This window comes from Protopterus annectens, chromosome 7.part1, assembly GCF_019279795.1.
Source record: "Protopterus annectens isolate FY-2018-M chromosome 7.part1, PAN1.0, whole genome shotgun sequence".
Classification (NCBI taxonomy): Eukaryota; Metazoa; Chordata; order Ceratodontiformes; family Protopteridae; genus Protopterus; species Protopterus annectens.
The window spans coordinates 357,262,308-357,283,293 of NC_056740.1; the positions used below are offsets into that span (position 1 = coordinate 357,262,308).

The 20,986-nt window shown below is 41.7% G+C and overlaps 1 protein-coding gene across 3 annotated transcripts in view; it reads left to right on the forward strand.

Moving 5' to 3' along the window:
- The window catches only part of FLNB (filamin B), a 4,683,119-nt gene that overhangs the window by 1,578,519 nt on the left and 3,083,614 nt on the right, over positions 1–20,986 (forward strand). For all 3 annotated transcript variants that reach the window (XM_044078790.1, XM_044078788.1, XM_044078789.1), the window contains exon 3: positions 20,160–20,411. In XM_044078790.1, the coding sequence (XP_043934725.1) occupies positions 20,160–20,411 (252 nt within the window). The remainder of the gene's footprint in view (positions 1–20,159; positions 20,412–20,986) is intronic.

Below are 20,986 nucleotides of genomic sequence, written 5' to 3' on the forward strand. Positions count from 1 at the left end.
TTTTCTAATAGTATGTAGATATATTTTTTCTTACATCAGAGAAATCATTGGGCTTTAAAAAGTGTTTAGCCTGGGATATGATCCCTCCTCAAGACCCCCATTAACTTGTGCATTTATTGCTTGGGTGCCTCACATCTTCAGGCAAATTGTGACTTTTGTGCTGCTTTTGGGGCTAGAGCCATCTAAGGTACAAGGGAAAGACTAATAATCGAGAGTTTGCTTCCCTCACAGGCAGGGTCCTCCACTATGTCTTCTGAAGCAAGACCTTTCTCTGTTTCTTCGAGTACTGAAAAGAGGAAGGAAAAAGAAAATAACCGGTCTAACGAAAAACACAGAGAAAAGTCTATAGAAAAAATGTACTGAAGATAAGAGGTCAGAAGAAAACAGAATTAAAAAAACAAGAAAATTGTCTCTGGATCCATCCAACTTGTCAGGCCTGATAGCAAAATGTTTTTAGACAGTTGGATCCACTTGTCTGTTCAGTATGAACTCCCTCCCTTAGAGCTACTTTTTCTGTAGAGCCAGTGAGTCAATGATTGCATTCACCAATTCTGTAAAATAAACTACTTTCTAGACCAGAATTGGTAGCTTCATTGTTGAAGTCAGGATGATCCACCAGAAGTCTTACAAAAATGAAAGTCGACTGAATGATGAGAAAATTTTGAGGACACAGATCCATTTGGGATCCTCAAGGGATGTCAACATTTACCCTGTCACACTTAGCTTTGATAGTATTCCACTGGTCCTAACCCTTCTGGCATACCTCAGTCAGATCCAACAATCCAAGAGACTTTGGCTTCAACTATGTCCCTTACTCCCTTGACTGACTCTGATGTTATTGGCTGAGATGAATCCCAGAGCCAAATCGTCTGTTGCAGCATCAGCAGTGTAGTCAATCCTGAAATTCTCAGAGTAATTTCTCCCCTTATGTGCCTTGGCACTTGATGGCTTGGGTCCAAGGTCCTTCTCTGAGCTGATCTCCATTGGAATGGGAAAGCTTCCTGAGTCAGTCTGTCTACTTTCAAGGTTGTGGAAAGAGCTTTGACTGGTCCCAGAAGGCAGTCTCATGTATCGAGTCTGGATCCCTCCCAATGACCAGTGGAACTTGTTCTTTATACCTCTCATTCTGGTTGAGAGGGGCAGTCAGAACCCATGGGCTTTAAGACACTTGAGCTCCCAGACTGATTCTGTTCCATCTCCACCTGAACCCTAGAGACATGTTCCAAGAAAACAGGTGTGCAAACTTAAGCACATAGACTCCTCTCCTGAGTTTGTCACTAAAGACATGGATTTGGATGAGGGAAAAGGATCCAAGATTCCCCATGCAAGATGTCATATTTAGGAACATCCTAAAATTGATTAAGCAGAAGGGTGATGGTCTACTGAAACTCATTCTCTGGTTGAGTCTGTGTTCCTTGAAGCCTTTGGGTCTGTCTCATCTGCGTCCTGGATGGTTCTTCCTCTTAACACACTTGTAGATCTTATTGCTTAGAGGTTGTGGAAGGGCCCTAACATTACAGAGCCACTCCCTAAAAAACAAACAGTCTTAGCAGCCCCCAAAAGATAGAAAGCACTGGTTTTAAAGGACCTCCAGTAGGTGCCATGATGGTAGGAGCAGCCAAGAAGGAACTTTCTGTGGAGACTTATTCTGTCTATCCCCCTAACAGAGAGTTTGGTACCTTGGGCAGACTAGGGAAACAAACTTATGCTTCGGCAATCTTTGCTGTCAGGGTGCTGACTCATTTGCAAAGGGACTTGATTAAGGAGATATCCAGTTGTCTTTTAACTTAACTTCAGATTGCCGAAAGACAGTGGACACCCAAATGTCTACCCTGCAGTCACCGTCTAAGGTTGCCAATGCCTGCTATCAAATTTGGTAGATGGCACAGCAAGAGCAGCTGGTACAGACATTACTGTGTCGCCTTGCCTGGATGCGGCTTTGCAACTTCACGGAAAGCTTCAAGGCATCCTTCATTAATGTCCCTTTTAATGATTCCACACTTTTTGGACCTAAGGTAAAAGAAACTCTTACCGAGATTGACTGTAAGACCCTGTCTGCTGTAGGACTCTGTTTTTCCATTCTGCAAAGATCCTATTCCAGGAATTAAAGAGGAGGTAAGAAAATGTGGTTCAGGAAGTCACAGGGTTTTGGCTTTTGACCACATCATTCCTGGGGACAGGACCCCCCCCCCAAGGCAGAGGGGTAGGAAATGGATGCCACCCCAGAGGCAGACTGCAAAATCAAGATTTTTGTGGTCCCTTTACTGAGAAACCCTACCAGTGTCCCTGAGGTACTACCCAACTGCTACACTCTGGAGGCATTCCGGGGGCATTTTACATTACACTTACAAGTCTGGCAAATCATTACTTCTGATTTGTGGGTGTTAAGGATAATCACCATAAGCTGTACCATATCCTTTTTGTATTCACCAAACAAAAGAGTGAAGATTCCTGATACACCACCTGAGCAGTTGGAATCTGCAGCAGTAGCAGAAGTTTAAAAGCTGCTAGAAAGAATCATCCAGTAGCTTCCCCCAGACCAGTTAGTATCCAGAGTCTATTCCAGGTTCTGTTTAGTTCCAAAGAAGACAGGGTCCTAAAGCCAGTATTGGACTCAAGTCACCTCAATCAGTTTGTCAAACGGACAAAGTTCTGAATGGTTACAGTACAGTCCGTACTACCTGTGTTGAGGAAGGATGACTGGATGTGCTCTATAGACTTCCAGGATACCTACTACCATATAGAGATTCAAAGACAATCCAGGAGATTTCTCTATTTCTGGCTGGGAGCCATTCATTAACAATTCAGAACACTGCCATTTTGTCTCACTACAGCGCCTAGGTGTTCACCAAGATTACGGCAGTAGTAGCAGCTCATCTACGTATACAGGAGATCCAACTTTTCCCGTGTCTGGATTACTGACTCCTAACTGCTAACTCCATGATCTACTGCTACGGCACTAAGCTTTCCTACTTCACTTTGCAGATTAGTTAGGAATAACTGTTAATTATGCAAATAGCAAACTGCCCCCTACTCAATAAATAGAATTCATAGAATGTGAGATCAGTACATTTCAACAAACTATCAAACTTCCCACATTGAATTGCATCATCAAGTTGGGTGGCTGTTCAGGTTCTTCAGCATATCAAAAGCAAGATTGAGTCTACGTCTGTTAGACCTGATGGCCTCCACCATCACTTTAGTACTGCTAGCAAGATACCACATTAGTATTATAGTTGAATCTGTCAGTTCAGTGGTCACAGAGCCTTCATCCTGTGCATGTCAGAATCCGTCTCACTCAAGTATGCAGAAAACACATAAGTTGATGGATAACCTCTTCATCTCTGGCAGATGGGAGAACTTTCTTTTACCAGCCTCCCAGGTCACAGTAACCACAGGCACTTCCTTTCTAGGGTAGGGGAGGACATTTTGAGGGGAAGTGTATTCAAGGAATGTGGTCAGTTATTGATTCCAAACTTCACATCAGTATCTTGAAGATGACAGCAGTCCTCGTAGCATTGCAAGCTTTCCAGGATTACCTACCCAAGGGTATGATTTCCATCCTGACAGACAATATGTCAATGGTATGGTACATCAACAAATAAGGAGAACACATTCCTATCCACTTTGCCAGGAAGCCATGCGGGTATGGCAGTGGGCGATGTCTTCTTATTGCTTACTTTTAGCAGTGCACATTCCAGGGATGTCAAATGTGCTGGAAGACAAGTTGAGCAGGTGTATCCTATTACATCACAAGTGGTCTCTCAAACAAATGATGGCAACTGAGTTTTTCAGCTGCTGGGTCCATCTTTGTTGCAGCCTTTTAGCCTCCTATATCAACAACAAATGCAGCAGTTACTTTGGCCTCATCCCTCAACAGGGACAGTCACTGAGAAAAGCTCTAGTCCACACTTGGTCCCCAGGTATCCTCTATGATTTCTCATCAATAGAACCTCCTGACAAAATTCATACAGAAATCCAAGAGGTGCAAGACCAAAGTGATCCTCATTGCCCCATTTTGACCTTGGCAGATTGTTCCCCTTCCTTTGGCCTCATTTACTACACCCTACTGGGTGTTGGATCACATTTTTGATCTCCTGAGTCAATCGTCTGGGATGCTTCTACCAGACCTAAAAATTAAAGTTAACTGCATGGTTTCTCCAGTTTTAACAATAGTCAGAGATGCCATTCTGTCTTCTTTGGTAATTCACATAATTTCTTCTTCTCAAAAGCAATTACCCAAAAAAAAAATTATTAAAGCAAATGGAAAAGATTCTCTATTAGAGCATCATTGAAAGGAGTGGACCTCCTCCCTGTTCCTTTCCCGTGGATACTGGAATTTCTTTAAGAACTTTTTCACCAGGGTTCCAATTTTATTACTGTCAAGGTTCAAACATTTCAAATTTTCACATAGGCCATAATGAGACTTTCATTGTTTCTCTTAGGATATCCGTAGCTTTCCTCAAATGAGCCTCTTTACTGAAGCCTCCCATTCGAGAACCAGTTCCTGAATGGGGTGACACATTGTTACTCCAGTCTTTGACTCGGAAACCCTTTGTGCCTGCAACATCAGCTGACTTGAAGTTTTTATTTTGCAAAACTGTCTTCCTGATTATCATTACCTCTGCTAGATGAGTTTTGGAATTACAAGTACTTTCATGCAAGCTGCCTTTTCTTATCCTCCACAAGGATAGTGTGTCTTTGAGAGTGGACCATACCATTCTCCCAAAAGTATCATCTGATGTAAATCTGAATCAATACATTGGTCTGCCATTATTTTTCCCAATTATCCTTGCAAAGAAGAACATATGCTACATGCATTAGATGTTCACAGATAACTTAGATTTTACTTACACTGTACCAAAGATATTAGAAAATCAGATCAGCTATTTGTCTCCTTTTCTAAAATAAGACTGGGAAACCACGTGTCAAAAGTTACTTTCTAAGTGGCTGGCAGACTGCATTTTCTTTACTTATAAAACTCTAGGGTTATTTCAACACTCAAAACCAAAAGTTCATTCTACTAAAGCAGTTGCTACCTGTATAACATTCATGAAGAGAGTTCCTAATTGAGACATTTCTGCAGTGGCAACTTGATCAATAGTTCATACCTTTACATCTCGTTACAAGTTGGATGTTCAGTCTGGAACTTGTGTATCCTTTGTCTCTGCAATTCTCAGGAACATCCTTCCTTGATACCTCCCAGGACCTTTTTAGGCAGCTTGGGAATCTGTCCAAAACATTGAATTGGATGAAAATAGACAAAATCATATAAGAAAGGTATGCTCCTAGCATAACAATCAATCCTTGAGTGACAAAGGGAGGTACTACCAGTGCAGCTATCGTAATTTTGTAAATAATTACATGCCATTTGTGAATATCAACATGCTTTATATAGAATTGTGATGAAAGGAGATACTGCCAGCACAGCTAGCTGGACTTTTGTAAATAATTATATGCCATTTGTGAATATCAGCATGATTTATATAAGATGTTTGTGTTAAACTATATTAGAACTGTATGCCTTATGTATTTCAAACTGGTACAGAAGTGTGTGTTGAAAAGATTTTCGCAGAGTGCTTAATATGTAACCACAGTGTGCCCTACTGGAAAAGAACAGAAATGTACATGCAGTACTGTAACTGTTTAAATGTATATATTTTAACAGTGGAAACTGGAATACAGGAGGTTAACTTCAGTCCAGCAAATCTTCAGAAAAATAGCTGACACAATGTCTGTGCTGAGAAGCTTTCTGTATTGTCTTTGAAGTGAACTAATTACTACAGTTGTTTTATGACTTCCAGCAACTGCCAAATATCTGAAGTGTATGTATTTTCACAGATAGATGCTAAATACTGCTAGCTTCCATCAGAGGGGGTTTCACCTGAGGTAAAGTTAGATGACAAGAAATTATGTAATTCTGCAAGCTAGCCCAGCAATAATATTTCAGGGATCTCTTGGAAAGAGACAGCATTCTGTATTCTGTGTTGGACCTGACAACAACTAGAAGATCCATTCAACACATCTGCCTTACTCTGATGAAGTAAATTTCTAGGGAACAGCATAATTCTCTTACATATAGTCAAGCATATAGCAAAGCTTTGTTTAGATATTTTTCTTTCTTTATTTGAGACTGTCCTGCAATGTTGTTTTAAATATTTCCTCTGACTTTAAACTCTGATGTCACTGTGAACTTATATTGACTATTTTCTTGTTTTATTATTTATTATTAAATGTATTTAAACCTTTCACTGTGGCTGATCTGTCTGTGAATATTAAATGTTTTGAGAGTACTTGCATATTTGGTGACACTGCGTGGGCCACTCCTTGCTCTTGATCAAACTACCATTTGTATTAATATTAATATTACACAGTAAGATTGGGCACCCTTTGCTAAGGGCCTTAAAGTAGCTGATAAGGAGATGGCTGGTGGCAGTGGTAACTACATTATAGTCTGAGCAAAAGGGGACATAGCTAGTAAACCTATGCCAGCCTTTCCCAGGTGTGTGTGTGTGTGTCAGCTACTTGGGCAGGGACACGAAACACTGGTTGGACTAAGAGGGTTCTGGAGGTTTGGCTTGGCCACTCAGCTGAGATCTCAACTCTATAGCTGTGCCAAAGGGAAGTCTTACTGGGAATTTGGAGAAAGAGGGAGAAGCCAGCCCCAAACTGACTGTGGTCTCTGTGTGCTGTAAAAGGGAAATTGCACTTGATGCAGAGAGCTGCATCTGGAAATACTGTGTGTGTACTTGTCATCCTTCCAGTGTACGTCCTCCACTGTTGCCAGCGGTGAGGATTGGGGCCTCTTGATTACTGGTCCAATGGTGGGTCATCACACGATGTTGTCACATTTTCATGCGGTTCATCCTTCCCCCTTCCAAATTGCTATCTACAATTTTCTGGTGCTAGGAAAGACCTTTACTAAAATTCTATCTATTTAAGGTCACCTTTCCAAGCTTAGCATGCTTAATAAGTTATTTTTATTTTGTAATAGTTTTTATTCTTATCAAGGTAGTTTTTCTATGATTAGATCAGCAAATTTGATCTGAGGTATTTAGACAGAAATAGGGAATTGTGGGTAAGGGAGGAGTAGGAGTGTCCGATTCCAAACTCTGGGAGAAGGCACCAATATATACACACACACATGTAGATGTAGATATGTAGATACTGTGACTTTAGAGCAAGTAGTTACCTAGGCCTGTTAGGCCTAGCCAGTCTACTCAAATATATATATTTTTTCTTTGTAGCTATTAGTAACCTTTTTACTCACAGAGCACAGAACTGTCTAATGTTATATTTGTAGTACAGAGCTGTGCAAACATGTTTATGCAATAGTAATGCACATCAAAAATAACCACTTATGGTTATTAGTGGCAAAAGTGGAAGCTATTTTCATTTTTTTTCTACATGTATAGGGGCAACATTTTGAAAGTAGAATATATTTTTAAATGATGGATAGGTAGGTAATGGGGGAATTAGGTGTGAGTACAAATTAAACATTTCTAGGTACACCACTTATTTTTGTTGATAGTGTGGCTTTCATTACCTGAATAAGCATCACTGCTTTTAAAGGAAGTCTGCACACAAATTTATTAAAAAAAATCCAGTACATGTTGTAACTAAGGTGTAAAACTGATCATCTGTGACTGACAACTAAGACTTAAATGGCTAGTTTGGCAGTTACTGGGCTAATTTTAGTACTGTTTTGGCCCTGTAGCTTGAATTAGTGGCCTGATTATTTTGTTTTCTTTTCAACATAAATGTCTTGGATATAACTATCTCTTAGCTACTTGCTGGCTTACTTCAACCAAGATACATCTGTATAATAAACTGATGAAGGCTAACATGAAAGGTTGCTAGCTTGCAGGTCTTGTACTGGCAAAAAATAGAGAGTACTTAAATCATATATACGTTTTCCTCCCACTGTTCTGCATTCTTGGGCTTGGATTGTAAAGAAGGAAAAGGGCTTCACTATTGCAATAAAAATGTATTTAAGCTGTCTGTTCTGAAGACCATTTGACTTTTGTGTTGTCAACTATGGTTTAATTATGGTGTGATGTAAAGTATATTTTCATTTGTTTGCAAGGAAGTGAAATGCACACATCCGCTTCTTTTTGATTGGGTGTTTATTTTGAAACTGTTTTGATGCTTCAGAATTTTTGTTGAAACATCTTACAAAATACCATTCTGGTAAGGGAGTGATCCGTTCTTGGTAGTACAATGCAGTACGTACATTTAGTTTATTCTTTAGTGTTTAAAAAACAAACAAACGTAAGTTAATTCTACTTTTACTTGCCTAACATTCTTGTAGACCTATTCTTGCCTCATACTTTTTTCTGTTCCATAATATGCTGACTGACATCCTTTCATTTATTTTTACCATCTGCCCATGATATTAGTGGTAATGCATCGGTATGCTCTGTTATCAGGTTGCAGTCAGACCTCTCTAACTAACGCATTCATATTCCCTGAGAGACGAGAGCCCTACAGCTCATTTGTCCCCCCCCCCCCACGCACGCACGCACACACACACACCCTACAGAGGGGGTTGTGTACTCCAGGCACACTGTGCCATCAACTACTCAAATCAGAGTTTTTCTGATCATCCAGTTTCTTATATGATGCAGTCCTCATGATACCTACTTCCTGTTAAATAACACAGCATGTTCTCTGACCCCCACAGGGTATATGACAGAGAGTGTGCCTCATACATGTGCAGCCATCCCTCCGTCACTGAGAGAGATGAGCAGACATAGCCTCATATAGGGTCATGGGTTATAGTTATGTACTGGACTAGCTGCCCTTGTTAGTTATTTTAAACATAGTCAATTTCCATTTCTGTGCTCAAAATAATCTACCCCATTTGGTTATATATCAGTCTTACCCATTTTATGGTTGATATGTATATATTTCCCCTAAAGTAAATAGCTGTGTCACACCATAAATAATTTGAAGGGACCCATGAATGGGATAAAGCATTTAGGAGCTCTTCATTCCAGTCTTTCCTTTCTCCAGTTCCTCCAGTATTTGAGCTGCTGTTTGAACCTGGATCACCTGGGTTGTTGTCTGGGCTTTATCCTGTACAGCAGTGGAGCTGGCCAGCCTACTGTTATTGCTTTTCTTTATGTATTCAGAGTGTAGTCTTGATTGGTTGTACTGTTTAAATTTTACAGAATGACCTGCGTACATTTTTTTTTTCATTTTGTAGTACCCTTGTGACACATTGTGTCATGGCTGAAGAGGCCACAAATGTCAATCCACTTAGTGCACAAATGAACAGATGTCCTTCGATTCCAGTGTTGCAGTATTCTACTAGTGGGTTTACCCTTCTTCGATCAGCTTCTCCGGCCAGGTTTCCAAAGCTTTTCCAGTCTCTCTTGGTGTGTCGGATGTCTGATGTAGAGGCAGGTACATGTGCTATAAAGGTGACGTCTGTATGCGCCAGCCCTCAGAACTTTTCTGCCTCCAGACATATGCCAGGTATTCCTGCTACTCGCGGACATCGGATCTGTTTCGCATTAAAGATAAGTACTCCGTTGGGGCCTTTTTCTTCAGTCCTTTTGTATTTTATAGTCTGTTCATGTCCGGTAAGAGTAAGTGCAACTGTGGTCATCAAATTCCACATAAAGACACCCACGACCAGTGTCACTTTTGTCTGGGTAGGGATCATGATTACAAAAACTGCGCCATCTGTAAATCGTTCATCCCCAAGAGCGTTTGATGCCACTTACAGGCTTTCGACTTGTATCTTGAGAACCAGCACCTAAGACTGATAGTTCTCGGTATGGAAGCTGCCTCCAATTCCCCATCCGAACCGCCAAGGAAGAGGGCCAAGTCTGTGTGGCCTACTCCTTCCACTGCGCTTCCCTCTGCCACTCCTCAACCTGTAGCCACCATCAGCTTGGCTGAGGACACGGCTTCTGCCACCTTAGATACAGCGGGTACCTTTCAGGAGGCCGCACAATCTAGAGTGGACGACACGTCCGGGGAGGTTGTACCTGCACCTGTTACAGATGCCGGGGGGCAGGTGACCAGTACTTTTGATGGGTGCTTTGGACCGCCTGCCAGGCACTGGCTAGGCCTTCTAAGAAAAATCAAAAGATCAGACATATTTCTCCAGCACCAAAGGCCTTACCTGACTGGCAGACCTTCAGCCAGAGTCTCTACAATGCTTTCCTGGCCCTCAGACCTTCCTCTGAGTGCACCCCTGCTGCTCCTCCTCTTCTCAGCCCTAGGCCTTCAATATCTGAAAAGGACTGTGAGCCAGCCTGCAGAGGAGGAAAAGTCTGACTCCTCTGAGGACACCCTCTCCTACTCTTCTCAGATTTCATTTCCCCTGGGGTATGGATCACCTGAAGAGGCCTCTGCTGTGCCTGATTCCCCAGTGGAAGACCTTACCTTCGGGGACACTGTTAACTTGATGAGAGAACACTTTAAGTGGGAATGTGCAAACATATCTTCAGCACAAAAAAGATTTTATGATCTGATTCAGATGGAATCACCTAATCCGTCACTGATCCCACCGTGCAACCTGCCTTCCTGGATGCATTTACAGCAGCATCCATTAATCCAGATTCTCAACCACCTGCTACTCGAAGGGCAGACAGATTATACAGGGTCCCTGACTTAGACAAATTCCTTATCAAGTGTCCCCCAGCAGACCCTGCCACTATTTTCATTTCAACGGACAGGACATCCAAACTACTTCCTACTACCACTGTCCTACCTGCAAATAAGGACAGCAAGGCCATGGAGAGGTAGGAAAAAAGATTATACTTCTGCTACCCTAGCTTTTAGGGCTACAGATTACCAGTCTTATATGGCTAAGTACTCTCTGGCTGTTCTGGACAAAGCCTCCAAAGAGCTTAATGACATTCCTGACTGTGCTGCTAAAGCATCCTTGTCTTCCTTACTCGGGCTTGTTTCACAAGTGAACAAGCACTCTCTTAGGTGTGCATACGATGCAGTTGACGCCTCAGCCAGGTCAGCTGCATCAACATCCATACTATGAAGATATTCTTGGCTACGTCTGCAGCCATTCCCTGATGACTTCAGAACCAAGCTCCTGGATGCTCCCTTGGGCCATTCGGCTCTCTTTGGTGCTAAGGTGGCTGATCTTTTCAAGTCTCTCCAGCAAAAGGGGAAAGAACTTCAAGACTTCAAACACCTCCTTGTTTCTCCAATCCCAAGGTTCCAGAGGAACTTCCCAGCTAAGACGCAATTTATATGAAAGGCATCAAGGCCGTCAGCCCCCCCCCCCCCCCAATCCAGAAGGCTTCCCAGGAAACAAACTGCCCAGCCTAGGACTTCTCAGGCCTCTGGCCAGAGGTCTTCCTTTACAGACAGGGCAGGCAGTGTCTGACTGCCTGCCACCCTTCCTCCCTCCACGTCCTACCAACATCTCCTTGTCCACCCGTCTCTCACTGTCTTCCTGCCTAGTCCCTAGTAACAACAGACAAATGGGTCTTGTCCACCCTGAAGGTTGGTTTCTTTATGACTTGCATCACTCCTCCTCCAAGACTGCCTATCCCACCCCCTCCCGCATCCCAGCGGTTCCTCCTACTCCAGGTCTTAAGCAATGTACTACTGCAAGGCACCAGAGAATCAGTACCCCCCCTGCTCGAGGGAAAGGTTTCTACTCAAGAATCTTTCTGGTGCCCAGAAAGGAAGGACCATGGAGGCCCATCCTAGATCTCTTCTGCCTCAACCTCTTCTTAAAGGTTCCCTCATTCAGGATGCTCAACTTATCCACTCTCTTTCCCATTATTCTCCCTCAGGCCTTCATGGTAACCCTGGACATAAAGGAGGCTTATCTTCATATCACCATAAAGCCTACCTCCAGGAAATGTCTCAGATTCATAATAGGCTCCTCTCACTTTCAGTTCTGTGGATTGCCTTTTGGGCTCTCCACCACCCCAAGAGTATTGACAAAGTACCTAGCCCGCAGAAAAATAGGTGCAGGTACCCCACAACAATCAAAGCCAACCAGTCTCAATAAAAGTAGAATAAACACCTTTATTCAGTGAAGTAAATAGTAAGCACTTTCACGTCTACACAGGACGCTCCTTCAGACTTAAATAAAACATAAAAACTTCAAGTTATTTAAATACTCAAACCAATAGCTTCATCAGCCAATAAGAACACAATCTAAGTCTTAATTGGTTCTGAGATCATTCAAAATCATATACAATCTAACGACACGTTAAAATATATCAATAATTCCTCAAATCTAAAGAATGAATAAAAAGGTTAAAAAGTTATGTTAAAAAAGGAAGAATTAGTGCTTCAGAGCTCGGTCTAGTAGAAAGGGTCTGAGACTAACCCTGTCATTTAGACCGTGACCTGTATCAGCTTGCAATCTAATAATCCATTTGCTTTCTTCCTTCTCCGTAAAATTACCAATATTCCCCAACTTCATTGTAGGATAGATGAGTTCCAAAGCTGAAAGGTGTGTGTAGTGTCATGCAACAATACATGCTTAGCTAAAGCATTAGTATCATTCTCCCAATTTATGGCATATAGGTGTTCTCTTATTCTTTCCCTTGAAGTCCTGTTGGTCTTACCTACGTAAAATCCATTGCATTTACGGCAGACTGCAATATATACCAGATTACGTGTTCTACAATCTGCATAGTGATCAAATTTAATGATCACACCAGTATCTGAATGTGTAAAACTGTTCTTACTTGAAATAAACTGACATTGATTACAACTACGACAGGGAAAGGTACCTCTCCTAACGGATAGGGTTTTCTCTTCTGGCCATCTCTCATAACAGAGCATTCTCTTTAAAGATTTAGTATTCCTATAGCTAAACCTAGGGCTAGGACCCACTAATGCCTTGAGTCTGTCATCTATCTGTAAAATACTCCAATTATTCCTGATCACATTCGTGATGGTTCTCTTCCTATTGGTGTACGTCATGACCATCCCCTTATAACTGTTCACCGACCTCTCTTGTTTAAAACGCTCCTCCCTTTTCCTGTTGATATAAGGTAGAGCAATATCACTACGTTCTACATGTTGCAGAGCTGAAAGATCTATTCCCTTATACCCTCTGGAACTCAAATCCTTGTGTAGATCAGCTATTATTGTTTCGAAAGCCAAATCATCACTCACTAAACGAAAGCAACGTGTGGCTTGATTTTTTACTGTATTCTTTTGCACATGAGGTGGGTGCTTGCTGTCACGGTGTAGGAAGGCATTCTTCCTCCATGATTTCCTATGTATATCCGTATCCAACATCCCATCATGTTTCTTCAGTGTAACATCTAAATAGTGAATCTGATCATATGATCTCTCTCCTGACAATCTCAAAAATGTAGTGGTAATATTAATGTAGACAAGAAACTCGTCTAAAATTTCAGGGTTCCCACTCCAAATCAAAAAGAGGTCATCTACAAACCTTTTATAAAATTTAATATGTTCAGAGTATACATTATGTGCCAAAATATACGTAGATTCCCAATAAGCTAGTACCAAATTTGCATATGAATTGGCACAAGACGTACCCATGTCAACCCCCATCGTTTGTAAAAAGTATTTGCTATCATATAAAAAGATATTATTCTCAAGTACTAGCTCCATTAACATAGTAATCTTCATAACTATATTGGTAGTGAAGCCCTTGTTAAGAATGAATAATCTTAAGAACTCAATTCCTGTGCTATTAGGTATGCTAGTAAATAAAGACTGAACGTCTAAAGTAACCATAATATCAGTATCTGTGTATACATTATCTAATGCCCTATCTGCTAAAGATTCTAGGAACTGTTGCGTGTCCTTTAAAATAGATGGAGTGGATTCTACTACTGGCCTCAACTGTTTCTCAATGTAAAATGAAATACTTTCAGTGAGCCACCCCCTTCCTGAAACAATTGGTCTAAGGGGGGGGGGGGGTTTGCAAAGTCTTGTGTACTTTCGGAAGACCTATAATAACAGGAAATAATGGTTTTTCAATTAAAAAATACTTCTAAAGTTCATTATCAATTATATTACACATCAACATATCATAAAGTTCAGCATGCACTTTGCTAATAATTGTATTCAACTCAAACATATGTATTGCTTTATAAGTATCTGCTTGAGATAGCATATCATTCATTGTTAACTTGTAATAATCACTATCTAGTACCACAATAGCACCACCCTTGTCTGCTGGTCTTATTACAATTACTTCATTGTTTTGTAGTGCCTTTAAAGCTGCTGATTCCATAGCATTCAAATTATAGAATTCTGATTTAAACTCACATTGCTTGTATAATTCATAAAAATCATTAATACAAATTTTCTCAAAACTCTCAATGAGAGGATGTAACTCTGGAGTATAAGCTGATGGTTTCTTAAAACTAGAAGCAGGGGCTCTTCTATGTGTAGAGCCATTATTAAAATGTAAGTCCAAAGCCAGTCCTCTTGTGAAGCTTTTAAGCTCCACTATTAAATCACTGATATCCATGCCCTGTGAAGGAACAAATGATAAGTCCGTATTCAAAACTTTCCTTTCAGTGTTTGTTAAAGAATAACAAGACAAATTAATTACCAGTTCATTGAAGTCGTTTTGGAGGGTTTCTTGTAGCCTTCTGGTACTTCGCTCGACTGCTTGCGTTTCTTCCCTTTGTACTGAGGGCTCCGGCCCTTCTGTTTCACCATCTGGTAAGATAAAGGGAACGACAAACACATGGCTTCATGATTAACATGTCCTATTTCTTTCTCACTTGAAAAAATGGTTTTCTTCCTTACTACTTGACCATCAATTGCTGCAGTCTGCACAATGTCATTCGCGTTAGATTCAGTACATTCCTCCTGTCGTAGAGCCACTACAGATGATGGAACATCACTAATCTTCTCTTTTACTTGAATATCAAGCGTTTCCCTTCGTGAACTAATCCCCATAGGATCTCTCGCGCTCGAAGCGTTAGAAATGGCAGGAAGATTATCGGTGCGACCCTCCTTCCTACCTTCTGCAATAGCAGTGGTAGTAACTGTGAAATTCGTCCTGGTGGATTCCCTAGGCCAAGAAAAAACGTTCCCTCGTGAGAAATCTAAACAATCACTCTCGAGTTTCTTTTTCTTCTGGAGCAATAATCTATTATCCAATGTACTAAGCGTATTGGATAATTCAGAAAAAAAGGCTGTTAATTGCTCAGAAGTAAGAGAAGAATTCAGACGCTGTTCTATCAATAGAACCTCTTTGTTAAGTTTTTCCTCAATCAGCGTGTATTGTCTTATAAGCAGTCTCATATAATTGTTGCTTGTCTCTATATTCAATTTCTGCCAGTCTGTAAGTAGTTCAGGATAAGCTGTACCAAAGGTGGGCATTTTCAAAATTCGAAGACCTCTGGGAATAACATTAAAGGAAAGACAAGCTTCCAAGTGCTGTTTCTGCCACTGCATACTCTTAATTTTTGTCATAGCATCTTCAAATTTCCTCATTAGTTGTAATATAGTATAGTCAAATCTCTGTCCTTTGTAACTGCTGTATTCGCTAACTGTGCATAAGAAAATTTCAATAAAGGATTATCACTTAAGGCAGTCAATTGTGAAAAAGAAACAGTTCCATTACCAAGTCCATTGTTCACAGGCATATCAGAAGATGAATGTCTGGTTGCTTCTGTCATGTTCCTTTGAGAAAACACCAAAGATAAATGTAATCCAAAAAAGGGTTCTCTAAGGATAATGTACCTGCAAAAACCCAAAATAGTTTCAACTGCAGAAAAATAGGTGCAGGTACCCCACAACAATCTAAGCCAACCAGTCTCAATAAAACTAGAATAAACACCTTTATTCAGTGAAGAAAATAGTAAGCGCTTTCACGTCTACACAGGACGCTTCTTCAGGCTTAAATAAAACATAAAAACGTCAAGTTATTTAAATACTCAAACCAATAGCTTCATCAGCCAATAAGAACACAAAATAAGTCTTAATTGGTTCTGAGATCATTCAAAATCATATACAATCAAATGACACATTAAAATTTATCAATAATTCTTCAAATCTAAAGAATGAATAAAAAGGTTAAAAAGTTATGTTAAAAAAGGAAGAATTAGTGCTTCAGAGCTTGATCTAGTAGAAAGGGTCTGAGACTAACCCTGTCATTTAGACCATGACCTGTATCAGCTTGCAATCTAATAATCCATTTGCTTTCTTCCTTCTCTGTAAAATTACCAATGTTCCCCAACCTGACTGTAGGATAGATGAGTTCCAAAGCTGAAAACTCAAAGGTGTGTGTAGTATCATGCAACAATACATGCTTAGCTAAAGCATTAGTATCATTCTCCCTATTTATGGCATATAGGTGTTCTCTTATTCTTTCCCTTAAAGTCCTGTAAAGTACCTAGCCCACTCCATTGCCTACTGCAGGACAAGGGGAATACAAATATTCCCTTACCTAGATGACCTACTCATTCAAGCAGCGGACAGGCAGACCCTCCTTGTTCACACCAAGGACCTCCTGCTGCAGTCTCTAGGGTTCCTGATAAATTACCCAAAGTCCCAACTCCATCCTACACAGGACATTGTCTTACTGGGATGCAGAATCAGGACAGACATCAGTATGGCCCCCCTCCCGGAGGAAAAAGTGGTGTCCCTCTCCCATCACTTTCAATCTGCCCTCCATTCATCAGCCCTGACTGCGAGGGAATTCCTAAGACTTCTGGGGTACATGTCAGCTACTATCCCCATGTTGTACCTAGCGAGGTTACACATGAGAACATTTCAGTGGTACGTTCGCTCGGTGTGGTCCCAGTACTCACATCCTCTAGAGTTCAGGGTCCCACTCCTCCCCTGTCTTCACCAAGAGTTAAAATGGTGGCATGACCAAGTTGCCCAGAATCCGGGCATATCCCTGCAAATGCCCACCCCTGCCCAGATCATGCACACAGATGCCTCAGACCTGGGTTGGGGGGGGGGCAATTCTAGGTCCAAGGACAGTGCAAGTTTTTTGGACAGACAGATACAAACAAATGCACATCAACATCAAAGAAATTATAGCAATACTGCTAGCCCTACAGGCCTTCCAACCTTACCTCCAGCAGGGCCTCCTAAAAATCTTCACAGACAACACCACAGTGATGTGGTACCTGAACAAGCAAGTAGTGACAAAGTCCTACCTCCTATGCAGACTAGATCTACAGGTATGGGATCTGGCTATCTCACAGGGAATCTCCCTCCAGGCAACCTACATTCCCTCCCAGCACAACGATCAGGCAGATTCACTAAGCAGAACCACTTCAGACAGCCACGAATGGATGCAGTCAAGAGAAGTGTTCCTAGATCTCATCCACAAGTGGAGTATTCCTCAGGTAGACCTGTTCGCCTCCTCCATAAACAGGCAACTCCAGAGCTACTGCTCCAGAACTCTTGACCCGAAGGCATTGCAAACAGACACCCTCTCAATGTCATGGAGGGGGAAGTTCCTGTATGCCTTTCCCCCCCTTCCCTCTGATCCAGAGGGTCCTACTGAAAATTCAGTAGGACTCACCAAAAATCTTGCTGGTGACTCCCTATTGGCCAAGGCAGCACTGGTTCCCTCTACTTCTTCATCTGTCCAAGGGCAATCACCACAAGTTACCCCCCCCCAGTGGACCTACTCACACAGCACAAGGGGACACAGATACACCCACAGTGGCAGTCTCTGCATCTCTCCCTGTGGCGGATAGGATTCTTATTCCCTTCAGACACTTGTACAACGAGGACATGTTTTCATTTCTGCTGGAGGCCAGGAAACCCAACACAAGAAAATCTTATCTCTCCAAATGGAAAAGGTTTTCCTTCTGGTGTCGCAAAAGACAGATGGAGCCACTGGACAGCAACTTGCATCTGATTCTGTCCTACCTGTGTGAACTCCTGAAGACAGGTTTGTCTTACTCCTGTTTGAAAGCACACTTGTCTGCCATTTCTGTCTGCTTGCCTATGGAACCTCCGCTGGCATCCAGATTACCAGCCAAACTCTTCCTGAAGGGGGTTCTGCACCTAAGACCTCCCAGGAAACCATCCCCTCCTCCCTGGGATCTTAATTATGTGCTAGAAAAACTCACCTTACCACCCTTTGAACAAGCTGACAAGGCCACCCTAAAGTTTTGCATGTGGAAAACAGTCCTGCTGGTAGCTTTGACATCAGCCAGAAGGGTCTCAGAGCTTCAAGCCCTTATGGCTACCCAGCCCTTCCTGGTTTTCCATATGGACAGGGTCACCCTAAAAATAAAACCTTCCTTCACCCCCCAAGGTGGTCAATGACCTTTCCTTGAATCAGGTTATCCATCTGCCTACCTTCCTCCCTAAACCGCAGGGAGATAGTGAGAGAGTCCTTCATTCCCTGGATGTCCTCAGACCACTCGGATTCTAATTGCATAAAACTAAACCTTTCCGCAAATCAGACCAACTGTTTATCTCCTTCCACCCCAGGGCTCTGGGGAAAGCAGTGGGCAAACAGACCATTTCAGCCTGGCTAGCCAACTCACCATGGGAAGACTCTTTCAGGCAATGTCAGGGCCCATTCCACAAGAAATAAGGCCTCTTCTGGGGCCTTTTTCAAAGGCCTGGACACTATAACTCCATTCTGGAAGCAGCCACTTGGTCTTCTGTGCATACCTTCACTAGACACTACAACCTGGACCATATTTCCAGAGCCAGGGCAGCATTTGTCAGGGCTATCCTGCATGGATTCCTGGAGTCCTCTACCAGGCCACCCCACAACCTTTAATGAGCTTTGGTTATAACCATAGATGTCCTTCTCTTCCATGTTGTTGTATTCCTTCCCTCCCACCATCCCCCTTTTTAACCTTGCACTTGCTCTACCCGGCTCAGGGACAGGCTGTGTCCCTCAGGACTGGCTCCGTCTAGGGCTTTATTTTAGGTTCTGAGGGCTGGTGTGTACAGAAGTCACCTTTATGCCCACGTACCTGCCTCTACGTCGGACATCCGCACCAAGAGGGACTGTAAAAGCTTTGGAAACCTGGCCGAGCAAGCTGATTGGAAGAAGGGTAAACTCACTAGTAGAATACTGCAATATAGAAGAGAAGGACGTCTATGGTTATGGTAAGTTTTTACACAACTTTCCTTTCAGTAAACATCATCTTTTTCAAATTAGATTGTCCGCTTGTTTACAACATAAAGAAATTCAGGTTACCTATTAGAAAATCGAAGTTACGGAACTTCGAATACCATATGGTCGACGCCATATGATAGAAGTTCTGTAACTTCGAAATTAAAAAAAAAACAAAGACAACGTACCCTGACAGGTTAAAGCAGGGGGGCAAGCCCCACTGTACCCCACACCCCCGCTACTTAAATATACCAACTCCAAGATTGCACTTGAATGCACTACGGTGCGGAAAGGGAAGATTTCCCTTTCCTACACTGTAGCGTGATCCCGGAGTTGGTATATTTAAGTAACGGGGGGGGAGCGCAGTCCCCCACTTGGGGGGTGCAAGGGGGCTTGCCCCCCCTGCCTACACCCTTTACTTTTTCTTTTCTTTTTTTTTTTATGTTCATTTTTAACATTTCGAATTTTCAATTGTTCGATCATTAAAGGTCGACCTTTAGTGATTCGAACAATTGAAAATTTGATGTTCCAATGGGAACCCAGAAATTAATTGCATTTTTGTATGTAAATGTATGTAGCACATTATGCAACTTGGCATAGCTCTGCAGATAATACTTCATTCTCTGAAGATGGTGGTCACTAAAAGCCTTTCTAGCAACTTTTCTTTTGTAGAAGTCGTTAGTTTTGTGTGTTTCCCATTGCCATTGCAATAACAATACAGTCTGAGAAAACAGATGAAAAAGGTTTACTTTTAATATGTTAAAATAATGAAAAATGTTTTCTATTATGTCTGTAACAGCACCAGCCATGTGGGTCAGGTTAACGAACATCATCTTTGGAAAGCTACTTTGTGGAGCTTTAACTGAGCTGGCTCAAAAAAATTTGCAGAAGTAAACACTGAAATTAATCTTAAATTAAATGTTGTTATCCTTGCATTGAGGAGAGTGTTATTTTCTAATGGACTATTACTGTGTCAAAAAGTGTATGTGAATATTTTAGGTGTCTATATTTTGAATAATTTCTCACATACTGCAATGAAAACTGTACACTGATATACACCATTTGAGTTGACTATGAGCACAGCTTGATGTCCGTTTTCTTAATTGACAATTTTCAGATAGCAAAGCCATTGTGGATGGAAACCTGAAGCTGATACTGGGAATGGTATGGACCTTAATTCTGCATTACTCCATTTCTATGCCAGTGTGGGAAGATGAAGGAGAAGATGATGATGCCAAGAAACAAACTCCAAAACAGAGACTTCTAGGATGGATTCAGAACAAAATTCCTGACCTACCAATCACCAATTTTAGTCAAGACTGGAAGGATGGAAAGGCACTGGGTGCCCTGGTTGATAGCTGTGCTCCAGGTAAGAATGGCCTGTCTGGAGTTTGTCTTGGCTATTAATGTATTTAACTGGGAATGTGTAAGTGGGCAGAGCCCATTTTTTTTTTTTTTGTAACAAAGTTCACAGTAGGCATAGTAAGTAGCAGCTCTTCCTAATGCAAGACTAAAAGCAGCACTCCATGTATAAAGAAAACAAATCAATTGCACAGTACTTATGCATGTACATATACACACTGTTTTACTAAGGATTGCTCAGGGTTAATGAAAATGAAAGAAGGGATAAAAGAGTGTGAGAAAGTGCAAAGCATTACTAGCAAGTGGTGGAGGTAGAAAGCATCTGACAGCACAGAAGGTCGAAGCTGTGAATTGTTAAGAAGCTACCTTATGCAGTCCCGAGTTTAACTATTTTGACTACCCTCTGCCTACGTGTGAGTTTAAGATAGTTACTTAACACACACAGTGATGTAGAACAATTGGAAAATTGGGCTGGGCTCCTCTGTCTCTTGGATTGCATGCCCAGTAACTACATACGAACCTATAAACATACAAGATGGAAAAAGATGATGGCTGAAAGGGAAGAGATAAGGACAGAGAACT